This window comes from Anomalospiza imberbis, chromosome 7, assembly GCF_031753505.1.
Source record: "Anomalospiza imberbis isolate Cuckoo-Finch-1a 21T00152 chromosome 7, ASM3175350v1, whole genome shotgun sequence".
Lineage (NCBI taxonomy): Eukaryota > Metazoa > Chordata > Aves > Passeriformes > Viduidae > Anomalospiza > Anomalospiza imberbis.
The window spans coordinates 27,528,730-27,548,278 of NC_089687.1; the positions used below are offsets into that span (position 1 = coordinate 27,528,730).

The 19,549-nt window shown below is 40.6% G+C and overlaps 2 protein-coding genes across 2 annotated transcripts; one reads left to right on the top strand and one right to left on the bottom strand.

Annotated features, from left to right (window-relative positions):
• Positions 1-1,170: 1,170 nt before the first annotated feature.
• Positions 1,171-8,287, bottom strand: MAIP1 (matrix AAA peptidase interacting protein 1). Its single transcript, XM_068196241.1, has 5 exons — positions 7,942-8,287; positions 5,907-5,978; positions 4,000-4,126; positions 2,882-3,032; positions 1,171-1,588 (listed from the first exon to the last, which is right to left on the bottom strand). The coding sequence occupies exons 1-5, from the start codon at positions 8,251-8,253 to the stop codon at positions 1,510-1,512; spliced, it is 741 nt and encodes a 246-aa protein (XP_068052342.1). The 5' UTR covers positions 8,254-8,287; the 3' UTR covers positions 1,171-1,509.
• A 190-nt stretch (positions 8,288-8,477) lies between these two features.
• TYW5 (tRNA-yW synthesizing protein 5) lies at positions 8,478-18,073 on the top strand. The gene is made up of 8 exons (XM_068196242.1): positions 8,478-9,077; positions 9,955-10,109; positions 13,096-13,165; positions 14,048-14,092; positions 14,545-14,682; positions 15,297-15,384; positions 15,847-15,963; positions 17,686-18,073. Exons 1-8 carry the CDS (start codon positions 8,991-8,993, stop codon positions 17,940-17,942), a joined length of 957 nt encoding a protein of 318 aa, XP_068052343.1. The 5' UTR covers positions 8,478-8,990; the 3' UTR covers positions 17,943-18,073.
• The last annotated feature ends 1,476 nt before the right edge of the window (positions 18,074-19,549 follow it).

The window sequence follows — 19,549 nt, forward strand, 5'->3', positions numbered from 1 at the left end:
CATCAAATTTGGGTTTGGGGCTGGTTTGTGAGGGTTTTTCTGGGGTGGGGTGGTGTTTTTTCTTTTGAAGCCAGTATGAGTCTATAAATCCAGTTTAATTACACCAGTTTTATTCAGTGTGGGAGAATGCCATTTTCCAATACAGCAAGCTTAGTAATTTATATGCCTGACTGATTTATTTAGGGTGCAATAAATCCATGGGTAGTTCTGTGTCTGTTGGAGATTTGCAGTCTCCGGGATAAGTTTTTAATTGAAGACCAGAAGTGGGGAAAAAACCCCAGACCTCAAACTGCTGCCCTCTTTGGCTCCAATCCACACGACAAACAACTTCAAAGGAATAAAATGGTGCATGTAAATTTCCAATCACATCTTTTGCAGCATGTGTGTTATCAACTAGTTGATAAGCTTTAGATGTTCCTCTCATCAAGTCATTGGATCAAAAGAGCTGAACTATGGAAAATTTAATTTATACCTTCAATTACAATTACTATGAATCACACTAATTACACTTAACACTTTCAAAACACTGCACTAATGTCTACAACATGTCTTGGTAGACTGTTGGCTTTATATTTGAAGATGATATAGGGGATGAAGAAACCTGTTATGATCTCCTGTTGATCTGCATAGAAAAGCCTCCAGCTACTTACACCAGGATTCTCATGTTCCAGAAACCAGAGATCAAGTGACAATAAGGAAGTTGTTCAGTTGCAACATCTAATTGTAAGGATGTGATAATTTCTTTAACGCATATTTCAAACAGAGGACTTCATTTAACTTCACTGTCAGGTCCTCTTTTAAATTCATGTTTTCAACTGATTTTTCTTCCATAATTCTCTAACCTTGGAATTGCCTATATATTACTGAATTAAAAGGAATGAGGTTTTTTTTTAATTTTCCAAAACATATATATCTGTTTGAGCCATTTTCCCAGTGCAATGCTAAAAGCTTTTTCTTTCTCCAATCCTGTAGCAAATACTAATAGCAGCTCTAACTTTCTTAACCTCAAATGTATTCAGAAGCAAGATTACCTCAAAATGAACTGCTGAGGCTAGACAAGCTAAGAAGTCCATCTACCTCTATTTCATCTTGCATATTATTCAGTTATACATTGTACAGTCCCTAGGGAAAAAAAAGAAACACAAGAAAATAACTCAGAAGGGCCATCACTCATTTAAGTGTTGTTTATTTTCAAATAGTACCATTTCTTGTCAGAACGTAAGAAATTGACATATCCATTGCACCTGCCTGAATGAAACTGTGCTGTCTAAACGCCTTGGATGAGCACTGGAACCAATTAAATTTCTACCAGCCTGTTCCAGGGAAAAGGCTTTGCTCTAACACTGCAGCACAGTGCAAGCTTCAGGAAGAATTTATGGAAATCATACATAGAAAATTCATCCCTCTTTTGGAGGAAAGGGCAGGAAGGGAAAAAAAGACCCAAAAAAGCCTGGTATTTGTTACATCAAAACAATTACAGTGGTACATAAAAAGGCTGTAAGAAGGCATTTATTCTAATAGCCTTGGATGTTCAATCCGTGTAATAGTCCAGTCTGGTTTTGCTCCTTCTGTAAACTCCCTTTGGAACCTGAAAAGGGAAAGATAATAAGTGAAGAGTTGTTAAGATTTACTTGACCTTAAGGAGCTACAAATACGACAAGGAATCATGAAGAAATACTTTACTTCAAACGTATTGCTGTAAAAGCTACTTAAACGTCAATGCTTATTCCCCAAAATGGAAGATAAATGTTATTTCCATAGTAAGAAACAGAATGCACTGACTTCAGAGTATTTTGGTTCAGATCCCACAGACAGGATCAAGCAGCAACTGTAAAGACTCTGATATCAAGAAAACACTCAGTTTTCACAGCAGGAATATGAATAAAGCTTTATAGAAGATCTTGAGCTGTAAATAAAGGGTTTCATTCAATGGGATGATAAGTGAAGGGAAATCATGTGCTCCATATTTTACTTGAAAATTTTCCTCTTTCCTGAAGTGTAGTTTAAAAGGTAATGTATTTTCAGAACTACATCAAAGATCAAGTTAACAGTAGTACTGAGTCTCCCCTATCTAAAGACAAGTCTGAGCTTCAAGCTGAATTCTCATGATCTCAAATAATCAGCATGTCATGGACAAGAGCAGTCTAATATCACTGACTTTAAATCATGTGCAAATCCACTCCTGCAAAGTGGGACTGCAAAGATATTCAGGCTTTAAGGGAAGGCTCTCAAGGTTAATGGAACCTTAGAAACCTCCAACTCTAAGGAAGATGCTGAATTCAGCTAAGGGATGGATCCACAACAATCTATCCAGGCAAAAAGTACTGGTCTACTCATGAGTGTTACCTTTATTTCAGAGCTCCTCATCACCTAGACTCCATATTTTCAATTTCAAATGTGGGTGTAGAAATCCTTGATCATACCACATTTATCACACAAAAATCCTCACTTCTCCCAGCTTCTGAGAATCTTATTTTCAATACATTGTGCCAACTGTGTAGATATTTTCTGTACTGCTCTGACATCAGTACATCAACACAGACATTATTTATAAGCATTCCTATGAAAATCCATTTTCCTAATCAGTGCTTTGATGATCAGAAACCTCATTGAGTGCTCCAAATACTGTTCTTCCTTACAGAGGAAGAGTTCCCATTAATACCAACTCAGAGGCAAGGACATAACATAATGATGTTAGGGGTAATTAAAAACTTTGGCCCTAAAATCAAAACTGGAAAGCTGGATGAGAATTAACTTAGATTAGAATCAAGGTAAAGTAAAAACACTGGGTTCTGCAGTGGCACAGTGGGAGTGTTTGCAGAACTGCCTACCCTACAGGTACCTCATGGACATGAGAAAAGAAAGGGACAAACAAGCTTACTCATAGTTTGCTGTTAAAAGATGTTTCTTTTCTGTTGTGTTTTCACCTCCAAACACAATCTGGAAGACTTTGGCTTCACCTGGTACTTCGTCAGGTAGATTAGCACCATTTAGATACCAGAAGCACATCAGGATGCTAACAAACTTTCTTCCTGTTGGAAATAAATCAAAACATAGTTAGATCTAAGTGAGATCTCATGTTTCTCATTGGTCAAATACTCCTATTTGCTACCTAGCATATATTCTAGTGAGACCCTGGAAGGACAGCTGATTTCATCCATAAAGAATACAGGATAGAATAATGAGTGATAAAGCTATTTTATGCCATACTCATGCTGTTTAGCAGTAATAAAAATATACTTTGTAAAAAAGTATGTGTTTTATCATGAGTGGAGTGACACTATATAATGAAACTGTATAAAAAAAGTTGATTCTCACAAATTTCAAAGCTAACTACTGATACAACAAATGTATGCAGAGTAGTTCAAACATGGGAGCAATCTAAGAGGAGAAAAAGAAATTCCTATTTCCCAAATCAGGAAAAATGCTTAGTGGGTCTGACAACTTGAAATGCTCAACTGAAGACCAAGGGTTAGACCCACATATCATCTCCACAATGCTGGTATCCAACCAAAAGAAAAACTTGCTTGACCTCAGTAGTAGCTTAAAAAAAACCCCAAACCAATCAAGGAGTCCTAGAACAAAGTGTATTTCATGACAGAAAGACTAAACCAGCAAAATTTACTTCATTACCAGCCTTCACTATTCTTCTTGTAGGATGCAATTTCATTGTTGAAGCAAACAGCTTTTAGCATATATTAGAATAATTGTTTTTGAGTGGTTTCACATTGCTGAGGACTAATAACATAAAATTCTGTACAAAAGAAGAGGAATAAGCAAAACCCAAACAGACGTCAAAACAGTACCATGATGTATTAACAATGTCTGTCTCTAGGTTAAAAGGAAATCAAGAAATTTTATATGGATGAATTACAAACTGAGAAACAAGGAATGAGAAACAGTACTCAAAACCACATCTGCATGGAAAATGTGTGTTTAGTAGCAAACCCAGGAAATAAGACTGCTCATTGCTGAAATGTTTTAGGATTCTAAACATACCATCATCATCATAGTAAATGCGAACATCTCCTTCTGTTGTGTACATGATTGCATCAATGTCAGCTGCTAAAGCATCCCTGTGGCTGTCAGGGAGCAAAGAAATCTTTTCCTTCAGCACCTGAAGTACCTAAATTCAGAAAAACTGTCACTTAGTTTTTCATTAGGAAATTTAAGCAACAATCTATTTCTACTGCAGTTAATAAAATGAGCTGTATTGCTAAAACGTTTGTCTAACGCATGTAACAGGTAAAGTGAAAAAGCACTGGGAAGTTTGGGCATTCCTAAAGCCTAATTCAGCAACACTGAAGAATGTCCTTACTGCTCAAAACAAATGGAAACCAAGTATCTTAAAAAATGTTTAGAAAAGGTACTGTCAAAACAGCAGCAGCAACACAAGCCATATGAGCCCAGAACAGCCCAGTGAAGCTTGCTCCCACAATCACACTCTGCCTTCTCACTGCTGAATTCTCTCTATGCGCAGGTTCCTAAGCTTTTGATTCAGTATCTTTTAGCTATCTCTCACAAAATTCTTTGAAAATCAGTTTCATTACCAATGAGTTTATCTTTGCCATTTTGTGATCCACACTCCATTTAGAAAAAGTTTAAACACTTGCAATCAGAATTGACTGAAAATTGTTCCCCTGGTAATTAATGTCCTTATGACACACATCCATATTATCAAAGTGTCCTGTGATCCACACAGCTGTGTTAAGTAGAAAACGGTGGGGTGCAAAAACTGCAGAGGTAGCATCCCAAACACCACATGAGAAAGTCAAGTCACAAGAAAGGATGAAAGTAAAGAACTTATTTTTAACTAATACTCATTTTTTTACCCTAACTTGATCTACTATTTTTGAATAACAAACAAATGCAGAGGTTACATGGAAGCAAGAGGCGATCTTCACAAGGAGACATTGGTTTCTAGTACATTTTGCAGGTGCAAAATTCACTGGCCAAAGAAATTACAAAGTAGTGTGGGATCCCAGCCTCATCTACTACATCCTTAGCTCACATGAAATCTCTGCATCAATGTAAACCTGAAAAATTTACAGCGACCACAGCAAGTTCTTTCAAGAGGAAGCAGAGGAGATGCCCTTTCAGAACAACTGCAAGAAACAAACTCACGTTTTATTGCTATCTCTGTTCAGAGAGAGGAGGCAAGACTGTTCAGAGGGGATGCACTAGAACAGCACCAGAGTTTTTGCTGCAAAGGCATGGGTGGCAATAGGACAGGCCATGCTGACATCCTGTAACAAGGCAGACAGAGACCTGGAGTGTCTCCTCCACTTGACTCTGATGCATCTGTTACCTCCATGCCCTGGGAAGGCCAAGACAACTTCAGCAATTAAAACTTCATAAAAACACAGAAAACACAGCACTGATGTTTAATCAGGTCAGTCATATCTCTGAGACCATGACACAAGACTGAGGCCTTCCAGCCAAAACCAGTAATCAGCTGTATGATCTGACTGGGGTGGGAATGTATCAGTGCAGCAGGGATGAGCACAAACCAGTTTCTTTCTTCACATGAATTCTGGTGCACAGACTGAGTCAGCTTCAGCCACCTGCCTACACCTAGAGACACACAATTCCACCTGCCATACAGAGCCTGCTGCCTTTCCATCCTTCCTGGTACACCAGCAATCTTTCTGGCCTTTGGTCCTTATGTTCAACAGCCAAAATGTATTTTATTTTGTTTTAAATACAATAACTTCAAATTAAGTTTTATGCCTTGAAATTAAATATAAAAAAGCTGTAGGACAAAAAATTGCCCACCTTATGTTGCATTATGCTGTTTTTCCCAAATTAAACCAACTGGCAACTCATAGATAATGACAGGCTGAATGCATCCGTGTTACTTTTTAACAGACAATCAACTGCTAGAATAGGAGATGGAAAGCATTTACCTCTGCTGATACAAGTTCTTCCAGCAGGTCAAGTTTACGCTGAGACAGCAGCTTTGAAACAACAGAAAAGGCCTACCAAAATAAAACAGAAACAAAACCCACACATGAACACGAAACTCGAGGTTGGCTTATTTTTCAGACAAATCCGTAAGTATATAACAAGCTACCCAAATATTCCATGATTTAAGATTTCAATATTTGCAGAGGGTATCCCCATTGAAATGTAATCTCTCCAGCATTACAAGAGTGATTTCATGAATTGTTAAAAACATAGGATTTCTTTTCAGTCTCTTATTTAAAACATCAAAGCTTCCAATAGGTGAATTCATAGTTTACAAAATAAAAAAAAAGCTTTGCCGAATTTTGTATGTTGCTTTTACTCATTTTGATAACTCAGTCTGTGTCCTTCCCTGTAGATATTTTGTTCCCCTGCCCTCTTTTCCAACTCTTCTTGTTTCAGACAAAATTGATGCTGCAATTTACAAACTGTCTTCAGAAATGTGATTTAGTCTCTAGACTTCAAGAAGCTCAACTGTCCTTTCTCCCCTCAATTTTGCAGGCACGTTTACATACAATTATGCCTCTACATATTCAAGCAGTGCACTTTTGAAGGACAGTGTATTTAGGACTCTACACCAAGTAAAAACAAACAAAACCTCAGAAAAACAGGCCAAGGTAAAACAGGTGGTTCTGCACATGTGTCATATTACTTGTTGTAGGTTGTGGGTTTTTTCCTCTCTTGAATTGATCCCAATAATTTTAACATTCTGCCCCCTGATGTGATGTCTTGAGCTGGTTTTTTTGTTACAAGTACACATAATAATAAAAAGTTTCCCAACAGATAACTCTATAATTTTCATATGACTAGCTTTGAGATACTTACCTCTCTGACACATTCTGTTGACAAAGCTTACTGGGCTCATAAATTTGGAGAAATAAATATAAATACACCATCTCTGTGCCTGTCTAAGCTTGATCATTTCAGGAAAACCTGCTAAGAGGAGACACACTTCTCCTTAAAGTCTCTATAACATTTGAAAGCACTTTCCTTCATGCTACTTTGGGGGATGGTTTAAGCAGTTTATTTCAATTGTGGAATCTGGGAAAACAAGAAATTCCTGAAGCACTGCTTATATCATTTGCCTAGAAGTGTGGTGCTTGGAGCCAGCAGTGGAGAACTCCATGTATTTTACAGGAGCACATTCATGCTATCATGTCCACACATAATAACACCAGGCTGGACATCAGGAGGAATTTCTTCATGGAAAGGGCTGTCAAACATTGAAATGAGCTGCCCAGGGAGGTGGTGGAGTCATCATCCCTGGAGATGCATGAGGAAAGACTGAACATGGCACTGATGCCAAAACTGGCTGATGAAGTGGTGTTTGGTGACACATTGGACTCAACGTACAACACAGACACGGAGCTCCTGGGGTGGGTCCAGCAGGAAGGATTAGGGGACTGGAGCATCTCTCCTACAGGAAAAGCTAATGGGACTTGTTGAGCCTCAAGAAGAGATGGCTGAGAGAGACCTCATGAAAGTGCATAAATATTTAAAGGGGGCGAGTGCCACAAGTATGGACCAGGTTCTGCTCGGTGGTGCCAACAGGACAAGAGGCAACAGGACAAGAGGACAAGAGTTTCTGCAAGGGCAGAAACAGATGCACAGGAAGTTCCACCTGAACACAAGAAAGGACTTCTTTACTGTGAGTGTGACCAAGCACTGGAACAGATTGCCCAGAGGTTGTGGAGTCTCCCTCACTACAGATATCCTAGACCCGTCTGGACACAGTCCAGTGCCATGTGCTGTAGGACGACCTTGCTGGAGCAGGATGGAGCAGATGACCCACTGCGGCCCATTCCTACCTCACCTGTTCTGTGACTCTGTGACTATCTCCAAAGTCTTCTCCAGCCTAACTGGTTCTGTAATTCCATGAAAATAACCGCAAGCATCGGCAGCCCCTGGGGAGGGTCAGCAGGGCGTTCCCCCTCAGGCCAGCCGCTCTCCTCGCCCCGAGGCCCCAGGCCCGCTCACCTGCTTGGCTCCCCGCGTGAACTCCTCGATGCTGAACTCCTGGTCGAAGTAGAGGCGGATGAGCAGGTAGTAGAAGCGGGTGCGGAGCCAGGCGAAGGGGCTGGTGATCCTCACTACCATGACACGCCGCTGAGGGCCCTCGGTCCCAGATCCGGCGCTGCTGGCGAACCGAGCGCTGAGCTGGGGCGGACGGGTCCGGGCGGGGCCCGGCGGGCCCGGTGCGGCTGCGGCCGGCGGCAGGAGCCGGGCAGAGCCCGCCAGCGCCCGCGCCAGCCAGCGGACACGGCCCGGGGCCGCGCAGCGCAGCGCCATGATGGCCCGGCCCCACCCCGCCCCGTCCGCCGCAACTCCCGCTCCCCGGAAACACGGCTGAGGCCGCCGCGTCAGGGGCCTCGAGCCCCCGTCACCGCCGGAGAGGGGCAGCGTCCCCTCTGCTGGGCCTGGCAGGGCCGCCTCCGGCGTACCGTGTCCAGTTCTGGGCTTCCCAGTGCAAGAGAGATAAGGAGCAGCTGGGGAGGGTCCAGCGGATGCCACAAAGATGGTGACGGGCCCGGAGCATCTCTCTTCATGAGGAGAGACTGCGGGAGCTGGGCCTGTTCAGTCTGGAGGAGAGTGTGAGGGGATCTCATGAATGCATAGAAATACCTCAAAGGCGGTGCCAAGAGGATGGTGCCAGACACTGCTCAGTGGTGCTCAGTGACGGAATGAAGAGTAATGGCCATAAACTAAAAGACAGGAACTTCCACCTCAGCTTGAGAAAGAACTTACGTTGAGGGTGGCAGAGCACTGGAACAGGCTGCTCAGGGAACTCACGGAATCTCCCTCTCTGGAGACATGCAAACCCCACCTGGTCATGCTCCTGTGTCACCTGCTGCAGGTGACCCTGCCGTGGCAGGGGTTGGACTCGATGCTCTCCAGAGATCCCTTCCACCCCTGACAATTCCTGATCCGCGGGCTCCCGGCCCTTGCCCAGAGGGCGAGGCAGGAACGCCCCTGCGCGGGCTCTTCTTTCCGGGGGAAGCGGCGGGGCGGGCGCGGTGCCGGCGGCCATGGAGCGGCGGGAGCAGCGGGCGGCGGCCGTGGAGCGGCTGGACGGGGTGACGCGGGAGCGCTTCCTGAGGGACATCTACCCGCGGGTACGGGGCGCTCTGCCCGGGACCCGCCGGAGCGGGTGGGGCTCCATAGCGACACAGGGCAAGGCAGGAGGTGTCCGGGGACCCCTCCTCAGCGGGCACAGCTGGGGCAGGCCAACCTTAGGGTTTGGGTTTGTGTGTTCCCGGAAAGGTGCCTTGATCCGTTGAGGAGAATGGGAGTTTAGGAGCAAGGAGCTTCTATAGGCAGGTCCTGTCTGAGCTGCTGGCAAGTTCCGACAGGTGATCTCTGTAAGAGTCCATTTCGTTTGGCAGTGGCTAAAAAGTGTGATCGTTAGTTTTGTTGCTTTGCCATCTCTTGTTTTATTGCCCCCACCCTCCGAGGTCCCAATTAAAAGCAAAAGTATCTTTCTGCATTTTGTGTGCGGGCTCGATCAAACCTGTTCGTGGTTGTGAGCAGCAAGGAATCTTGATACAGTTGGAAAGAGCTTCTTTCTCTCATGACAGCGTAACAGCATCACCACAGCTCACAGGCTGCACCTTAACTGTGTGGGCTTTCACATGTTTTGTGCTAAGCCTTGACTAGAAAGATTAAATTTATTCCTTCATCTGCTGGGATTCCTAAATGGCCCCAGCACAAAGTGTGGGCTATAATTGTCTTTGCCTCTCCATATCCTTCCTTACCCAACTAGGAAAGAACACATAGTTAATAGAGAAACAGTTCCATAATTTGCTGCATTTTGTTTCAACATTCAGAATTTGATTCACATTGCATGTGAACAGATTAGTTGTGACCTTGTGTAGTGGGTCCTGGCATTCAACTGGCTTGTTTGCTTGGATGTAATTTGAAAAATAAATTCTGTTTTTTTCTGTTGGATGCTGTGATCATTCACCACTGCATTTTTTTGTTGTTGTTCCTTAGAGAAAGCCAGTAGTGCTGACAGGATTGGAACTGGGCACTTGCACCACCAAATGGACAATAGATTACTTGAGCCAAGCTGAAGGATCTAAAGAAGTAAAGATTCATGTTTCTGCGGTGCCACAGATGGATTTCCTCAGTAAGAACTTTGTGTATAGGTACTTCACTCCAAGGCCTCTTGTATTTTAAAGGCATGTGCTTGTAGCTTACAGACATACAGTGCACCTGTTTGAAGCTGAGGGTGGGAATAGGACGATAGTTTGTGAAACATGACATTATGTATCAAAGGGTTGTCCTAGATTTCTCCTATTAATTCTACACCCTGAATAAATACAACGAAGGTGAGATGAAGGGCCACACAGCACCTTAGAAATGATATAATGAAGAAGTGTTGTAAAGGTATTTTGTCAGAGCACTCTTGCAGGAAATTTGAGCCTGGCACTTACAGCTGTTAATTGAAAACAAACCAAAACACTCTTGTTATCTACACGTGATGACCTGGTATTTTATTGTAGTTACATGGTGCATTCTCAGATACTGAATAGTGACAGTTTCTGACTCACTGTGTGTCTGATCCCCTTTGAATGCTGGTGTGTGTGTGCCAGCCAAGGTATTCCACTCCAGAAAGGGTGTAACTAGTTAAAACCAAGCTCCTTTCAAAGTTAGCATGTGCAGCTTTCAGAATGTTCAAACCACTGGATACCACACATTTCACCAGCTCTTTAATCTTGAAGTGAACCACAAAAAACCTTGATCTCCTCTGGAGCTTCTCTTATGTAACTGCCAGAACATTTCTTCAGAGTTCATCTAATCTCAGTTATTGTGTAAATTTACCCCCTTCAAGGGTGAATGCCTTTATTTTAGCAGTCCTTTGTTTTCCCCAGGTGGGAACAGGATGTGTTCAGTCTGTTAAACTTCTAAGCAGGTGGGAGTGTATGCTGCACATGTAAACAAGCCACAAGTCTCTGAGTGGAGCCTGTTGTTCAGGGGATAAACACAAATTACAATCATGATGCATTCTGCTCCCTGCATATTGAAATACCGAATCTCTGAAATGAGGGTGTACTTGAATAACTTTGCCTTATCTCTATACTTCATTTTCCCTGCTCTATTTTGGGGGATTTTTTAGTATCTCTTGCTGTGAGTCCACATAGAGTTGTTCTGGAGTCTTAGTTTGAGCAGGTTTGTAGACAGCCAAATAGACTCTCTGGATGCTCTGATGGTGTTTCATTATAGCAGGTGTCAGGACTTTCACATGCTTCACTTGAAATTCAGGAAGCCTTGACCTTTTCCACAGCAAGCCCCTCATTCTAATCTTAAGGGACAATAAATAGAAGCAAAAGAATATAAACTCTGAGGACTTAACATGCAGTTCCATTATTTTAAACTGATGAACATCAGTAGTACTGCACTTCTGTTTTGAGTTGCATGCTCCTACCCCTGTTTTTGTGTTGGTTCTGGAACTCATCCAGCCAGGTTGTGACATGCTGCAGAAATCTGAATGGTTTTCTGCTGTTCTAGCTTTGTAAGCAAGTTCATGGAGAGGTCAGCTAAGTGCCAGTGCTACTGTAAGGGGGGAGATGGGTTGATTAGGGCAGATAGCAAGGGCAGAGCTGTGGTAGCACCAGAATGCATCAGTTTAAGCTGTAGTAGAGCTGTGCTCTCACTTTCTTCAGCAGCAAACATAAGTCGACGTGATAGAACAGTTTGGCTGAAGTCAGAGCACTGGGTTTTGTTTGGTGTTCCATTGACTTCAGTGGATTTTGTATTTGCCTATTCCAAACAAGCCTAAAATGTTTAGAGAATTGGTTTAAGTACTATCAGATGCAGGTTCACATTCTAGTAAAAAAGATAACAGGATCAAGACAAATTTTGCTTGAGAATGGTTTCTTCTTAACCCTGGGTACTTGGTGGTTGCTCTGAAATATGCTGTTTCCATGCAATAGTTCATTATCCAATGACACTTAGTGTGAGATGGTGAGCTGCATGAATGTAACATTGAATTCATAATAATGAGTACATGTCCTGTTGCTGATTGTGCTTGGCTTCCCATGCAGCTATCAACTGATTCCAGAATCTGGAATCTGTATGAAAAGCTCTCATTATGTAGATAAATATGTAACACTCTTACTGACTTCAGAGGGACCAGCTCTAATGCCCAGTGACTCTTCTTGAATCTTCTGAAGTTGTATTTAGTAAATTTAAGGAAAACTGCAAAGAAACATTTGAAATATCGAGATTCCTGTATTTTGAGGAGCTGTGAAAGCATTTTTTTTTAAATCCATATAACTGAAATAAATTTTATAGATGTACAAATGAAGGTAGTTATCTGTGTTCCTGCACACGTTCATAGCAGAAAATGCATAGATACAAACATGTGCATCTTCCCTGTTGGAGCTTTCTTGATGCTGAGCTTTTCTGCAAATTTATAAAAATGTACAGTAAACCAGTCTAAAAATGACACACTTAAACAGTTAAGCAAGTATTGAGTCTTAATTTGACTGTGAAAAATGTTTTGTTCTGTGAGTCAGACCATTCAGAACTCCTAAGCTCAAGAGGGGATCTTAACAAAGTGTATGAACAGTCGATGGAGATGGATTCTCTGTGGTCCAGAGGTGACAGGACAAGAGACAATGGGCACAAGCTGAAATACAGAAAATTCTGTCAACCCCTTTAACACACAAAGACACACACTGTTTTACAGTGAGGTTAGTCAAACAATGGAACAAATAGAACAGGTTGCCTAGAGAGATTATGGAGTCTCCATCCTCGGAGATCCGCGAGACTGAACCAGATGCTGTCCTGTGCCAGCTGCTGTAGTGAACCCTGCTCTTGGCAAAGGGCTTGGACTGGAGGAGCTCCAGAGGTGCTTCCAGCCTCAGCTGCTAGAGGATTCTGTTTGGATATATATTGGAACAATTCACCAAAGCAGAGAAGTTTCTAAGTGTAGGATTTCTGTCTTGGGAGAACTCTTCAAACATCTGCAAACACTGATTAGTCATCATGTTAATTTAAAAAAATAAGAGAGCAGCCTATTGCATCTTCCATTGTACTTGATATTAAGGGAGTTTATTATAAATCTAGAGTTTAGACCGTGTATTGTTACACTGATTCATGGTATAAATTCAAATATTTATATTTCAGAACTCTGCCTTTTGATGCATTTGTACGAAGAGCAGCTGAAGTCAAGCACAAAGAGTACTTTCTTACTGAGGTAATTTCCTTAGTGTCACAGTTTCTTCTGCTGGTTATTTTGATGGTATATGGAGAGAAAAGTGATGAATTGTAATTTCAAGTCTTACTTCAGTAAAAAACTTGATTTTTGATTTAACTTTCTTGTGGGTTGATGCCAAAGGAAAAAATATGAGAAGTAATTCTTCTCAGAAGTTTTTTTGTGTGTGTACAGTGTGGTTACCTTCAGTCATCCTGTGTCTCTTAACAAAAACTGCTTACATGAGCAAAAATTCCAATATGAAATTTAGAAATCAAACCTTGCTTTAGAATAACAACCATATCATTTGTGTGTTTTGCAAGAAAATGTCATGAAGATATTTTAGAATTTGATGACTATCAAAATACAAATCCAGATATATTGTAACATAATTTGTGAGTAGCAAATGTGTGGTTATCTCTACATATCAGTGTTCAGGCTAGAGATTTTTCAGATAACTGTGATTGGGAAGCAAATAGTTTTGAATGTAGACATGCTTTTTACCTTTTATGCTGCGTAGAATGCTGTAAGTTTTGAAGCCAATAAAAATAGTTTTCTGCATTAATATTCTGAAGAACTTAAATTATAATCTGCATTTGCTTTGAGTCTGTTCAGTAACAGCAATGCTGAAGCAGTTGATCAGTCTTGCCACACTTTACTCTTTTCCTTTTAGTTAAATTATTTTTCCCTTTTCTCAAGATGAGCTGCAGGGATCAGTAAATTACAGTATAACAAAGTAGCTGAATTTGTAGATGCCCTTTATTTGTACCATATTTTAATGAAATTCTGCGTTAGATAAATGCGAAAATACAAACTCTCTGTTTAAGTGTTTTGGTAATTCTTATTAAAAAACCCCAAACAATTCTCTTTTTATGTTCTCTTTAGGATGAAAAGTACTATTTGCGATCAGTGGGTAAAGATGTTAGGAAGGTAAGTTACTGGAGATTACAGTTCTAATATTGTAAAGTTGCAGTTTAGAAATTTTTTTAAAGCCTGTTGTCATACAACTTACTTAGGGTCACATGGTGTGTGAATCTGACTGGATTTAGGTCAGAGTACTTCAGTGTGTTTAAAATAGTTGCTGTTGCTTGTGAGCTGAGCTGATCACTGAAGAGTACATTGCTAAACTCCCTTTCTTTAGCTTTTGTTGTAAACTAATATAAAATGATTTATGCTGATCTCTTGCTCCTGCAGTGTGATTCCTAGCAGCCATGGTTAAGAGCAGCTCTCTGGCTTCTTATTAATGGCATTTGGCAAGCCAATGCTCAAAAGCATTGCTGAAGTTCTAACCCTGTTTCATATGATTGGAAATGATTGTGAAGTGCTCCCCCATTTAAATGTGCATAGAGGGTTCTCTAAGAGTTATGCCCTTTCTGTTTCAGGATATTGCAGATATCAGGAAGCAGTTTCCTATTTTAGCAGAAGATGTTCATATTCCAGAGTATTTTGAGAAGGAACAGTTTTTCTCTAGTGTCTTCCGCATCAGCTCAGCTGGATTACAGTTGTGGACACATTATGATGTAGGTAATACATGGGTTTAGCATAAAATGTTGCAGATGGCATTACAGAGTTGAGAGAATAAAGTGCAAATCTCCGTCAAAGATAGAGAATAATAACAAACTTCACATATTTTGAAATAGTAAAATGAACCACGTTCAGTGGTACAGTGATTTTAAATGCTGCATTGCTTAGGCATAATATCTTAACTGGGTTTATGTCTAATTCCAGATTTGTAAGATTAAAGGATGTTTTATTTTGTTTCCCTTTTTTAAACTATTTCAACTACCAGTTGAAAACCCGAAACACAGTAACTTTAAACATTTTTGTCTTCAACATTGCTTTCCTTTTTTTTTTTTCACTCTAATGGTCAGATTAGGATAAATTCTAGTTGTACAATACACTGCCAACTGTGCAATGATTGTAGTGGTTTCTGGCTTCAATGCAGTAGATTCCAAATAAGGTTGTTTTCTAACACTGTGCAGTGAGTTCTGAATAAATTTATTCATAAGGTAATTCTTAACATGTGAAGGTTTTATTAATACTCTTTTTTTAAGCTAATAATTAGATCAGTTGAAGTCTATATATTTATTCAATCAACTTTTGGCTGACATCTCTATTACTACACTTATCCCAGGTAATGGACAACTTCTTGATCCAAGTCACAGGGAGAAAACGAGTTGTTTTGTACAGTCCTCGAGATGCACCATATTTATATTTATCAGGTATGCATGTCACAGGTATCTAGATCGGAGTTTGGTGATCTTAGCTTTTCAGCTCAAAAGTGTTGCGCTGTAGAAAATAATTACTAACAGATGACTTGGTATAAAAGAAGTCATTTGTTCCTTAAACTCTGATTCTGTGTGCTTTAGTCAAAACTAAGGAAAACAGCAGCTTTGCCTGATTATTTTCAACACCTAACTGAAGGAGTAAAATGTTCTGTCTGGGTTCAAAATGGTTTTTTAGATGTCACAAAAAGTGGTTTTTAGTGTTAATAAGGTTGCAGTTACAGAACTAATACAACAGGAGAACAACTCTTCAGTAAATGAGGGGTGCCATCAGGTTTTCCTGGTTTTGAGAAATAAACCAGTACTAAATTTGATTCAAGAACTGCCATCTCCAGCTATATGAAAATGCTTTGTTACTACTGGAAGAGTGGAAATATTTATTCACTGAAATTTTCCTAGGTACTAAATCAGAGGTGCTGGATGTGGATAACCCAGACATGGAGAAATATCCCCTTTTTGTGAAAGCCAAGCGCTATCAATGTGTTTTGGAAGCAGGAGATGTGTTATTTATTCCAGGTAAGTAGTAAATAGTTCCTGACCATGGCATGGTTTTAAACAGTCTTGCTTCTAATTTATGTTTTCTGGAGATGGTAAGAGATTACTAAAGCATTTCTCTGTTATAAGTAGGAGCATTGAAAGATGTTGTCATAACTAGTTTACTTCTTCCAACTGTACAACTAACCTGATAAACAGTATTATTATATCTATCTACCTAAAAATCTTGCTTTCCCTCAAGTGTACACTCTATGCTCCTGATTTTGTGCCTTAATAGATTGATACTGTAAACTTATCTTCTGAAATCTGAAATGGCTTCAGTGACCTGAGTTTTTTAGTGACAGAATTTGAGTGAAATACTATTTCTGTTCTTCTGTAGCTCTGGCACTTAAGCACTGTGAGGCACATATGAGATCTGATGAGAATTATGGATGGTAGAGTTATTGGACCTTCTAAAGATAATTAATCATCTTTGGGAAATGGAAACACAAGTCCCAGTAATTTTTCTGCACAAGCAGAAAGCTGCTTCTTGGGCTGACATGACATATTCTGGTAGTCAGGGAAAGGCATTTGAATTACTCCTATTGAAGTATTCCTCCTTGTTACTGATTTTATTTTAACTCATTGTGAGCTTGCAGCAGATATGGCTTATCCTGTCACTTTTACATTATCTGGGCAATATAAACAGGTCAGTAAACAAGAAGGTAATAGGTTTTTAGGAAGTTATTTTATAATAGTTTCTTAGCCTTTGACTTGTTATTTAATTTTGAACTTACCGTTATGTTTCTTCCCACATAAACTTTTGATCACAGTTAGATAGTTGTATGTCACACTGCTGCTGATGTCAGCATCCCTGTTTTCTGTTCATAAGTCTAGATTCTTGTTTGTCTTTGCCAGTGGGTGAGCAGAGTCAAACTTGAGACACACTCAGCTCTCTTAAGACTGACTGAGGAGTATAGCGATTTTTGAGTCCAGAGAATGGTGCTTTGTCAGCATCCTGCAGTGCATATCACTGAAAATAAAAAAGATGTCTTCTGAGGAATGTGTGTGGTTATTATGAAGAAGGTAGAAGAAGCCCCTCTTCCTAATCTGAAAGAAACTTCATGTTGATTTCTCAGAATAAACTTTTCTATGTCTTCAGCACCTACAGGCAAATAAGATAAAATGAACACAGCATTCAGACTTTTAGCTTAAAATTCAGATATTCTAAATATACCATATTAAACTGATTCTTTAAATGTACTCAATGAAAGAAAGATTTCTTGGGTTCCTTACCACAGTCATGATGATTCAGGTGAAAAACCTCATGCCTTCATTATGAGAAGATTAGTGACTTTGCTTGAGTGACCTGGCTGGTGCTGGTGGTTTACATTAATGCCTGGACAGTATGTGCAAGGTTAGGGACTAAGTGAAAATAGATACCTGCATTTAGAGTGGAGGAGAGCAAGGGAAGGTGTCTTTCTTTCACCCTACACATGCTTATCCTTTGCTTACATTTGAGTACCTCTACACTTCAGCAATTGTTACTTTTATGAGAAGTTACGGATCAGCATAAATGTCTTGAAAAACTTCTTAAATTTGATACAATGCAATACATTCATATGGATAATTATAAATAAACAAAAATACAGTAGTTGAGGCTTTTCCTCAACTAGATTTAGTTTGGGCAATTCTGATACTTGTTTGGAGTCACATGGAAGTTTTGGACAGTAATTTTTATTTTAGACACTGTTCTTTCTACAGCTTTGTGGTTCCATAATGTAATTTCTGAGGAATTTGGAGTGGCACTGAATGTCTTTTGGAAGCACCTTCCTGCTGAGTCCTATGATAAGACTGACACTTATGGAAATAAAGATCCCATGGCAGCCTCTAGAGCTATACAGATCTTGGACAGAGCCTTGAAAACACTTGAAGAACTACCTGAGGATTATAGGGATTTTTATGCTCGGAGAATGGTGTTACGTATCCAAGAAAAGGCCTATAGGAATGATTATGGATAAAGTAACACACTGCAATTCAGCAAGGTCCCTTGCAAGTAGAAAATTGTATGTTAGTATGGAAACTGTCCATCTGTACTTACATACACTGTGAGACCAATAAAAACTGTCAATAAACATTCATCTATAACAAAGTTCCTCTTGTAGATTTTCTTCCTAGTTTTTCATGTGCAGTGAGGTCACAGTCTGCTTGATCTGGAGATGGTCTCTTTTCTACAATAAGACAGACATTTGCAGTGCCTCCACTTATAACTGTACTTTTTTGGAATGTTCTAATTAAATTTTTCTGAACAAAAGTTTTGGTATGTGGGCTGACAGCATGTATGCTTAGGAGTCTTTATGAATGGAACCTCATTTAGGAAAGCCATAGTGGTTTCTGAGGAGGTCCAAGCAAACCATTGGTGGTAGCTATAATGGTCATGGTTTCTTCTTAAGTGATAACCTGGCAGTTAGTGTAGGGAGTTTCTTCTACCCCTTGTAGTGAGACAGAGTGGGTATGGGGGGAAAAAAGCAAAAACTAACCATGCCAGATTACACTTAGAATTGTGCAGCAGCTTGAGTGCAGGGTAAATTATTTACCCACTTCCTAGCTCAGGAACGTGTTACTGGGGGGAATATCTTTGTCACTGCCCCGGTGCAGTCAGACGGCATTGCTGTTCCTGCGGTGTCTTTGTCACTGCCCCGGTGCAGTCAGACGGCATTGCTGTTCCTGCGGTGTCTTTGTCACTGCCCCGGTGCAGTCAGACGGCATTGCTGTTCCTGCAGTGTGTTTGTCACTGCCCCGGTGCAGTCAGACGGCATTGCTGTTCCTGCAGTGTGTTTGTCACTGCCCCGGTGCAGTCAGACGGCATTGCTGTTCCTGCGGTGTCTTTGTCACTGCCCCGGTGCAGTCAGACGGCATTGCTGTTCCTGCAGCTGTTAAACACTTGGCACTAATGTGCCCACAAATCCATTCAGATACAATCCTGTTATCTGCAGTGGAGTTCAGTTGTGGAGTAGACACAGAACCTGTTGGGGCTGTTTTGTTACAATATGAAAGGGGGTTTGCATAGCACCTTTTGGGATGGAGCCTGTTGTTTAGGGATTGTAGAAGGTTACTTTTTCAGCAGATTGTGGTGCTCACAAAAGCCTTGTGAAATAAAGGTGAGGATCTGACAAAAAGGATAGGCTAGGCACTGTCTCTTTGAAACGCCTCTGATGTTATTACTTGTGCTGTTTGGGGAATGCAGCATTTATCTGACTTAGGTCAGTCTGTTACTTCTAGCAACGTTTTTTGAGAATTGTAACCTGTCAAAAGCTCTTAGACAAAATAAATGTGTAGTGTTAAAAAAGTGATGGGAAAAAATCTTTCTTCAGAAGAGCAGGAGCTTGAACACTGTGCAGATTATTCTTCTAAACCTGTTCTTCTTGGCAGTTCAACACAGTGAAAATAGTCTGGTACCATGTGAATGGGCACCCAGCCACCTCAATGAATAAGCATGAATGGAACCAGCCAAGTGATTCTGACGGGCATCATTGTACGTTCTGAGGGTAGAATTTAAATTTGGGATCACAAAGAGGTCTCCCAAAATTTTTGTTCAGAAAGGAACAAGCATTGCTTGTGCATACTG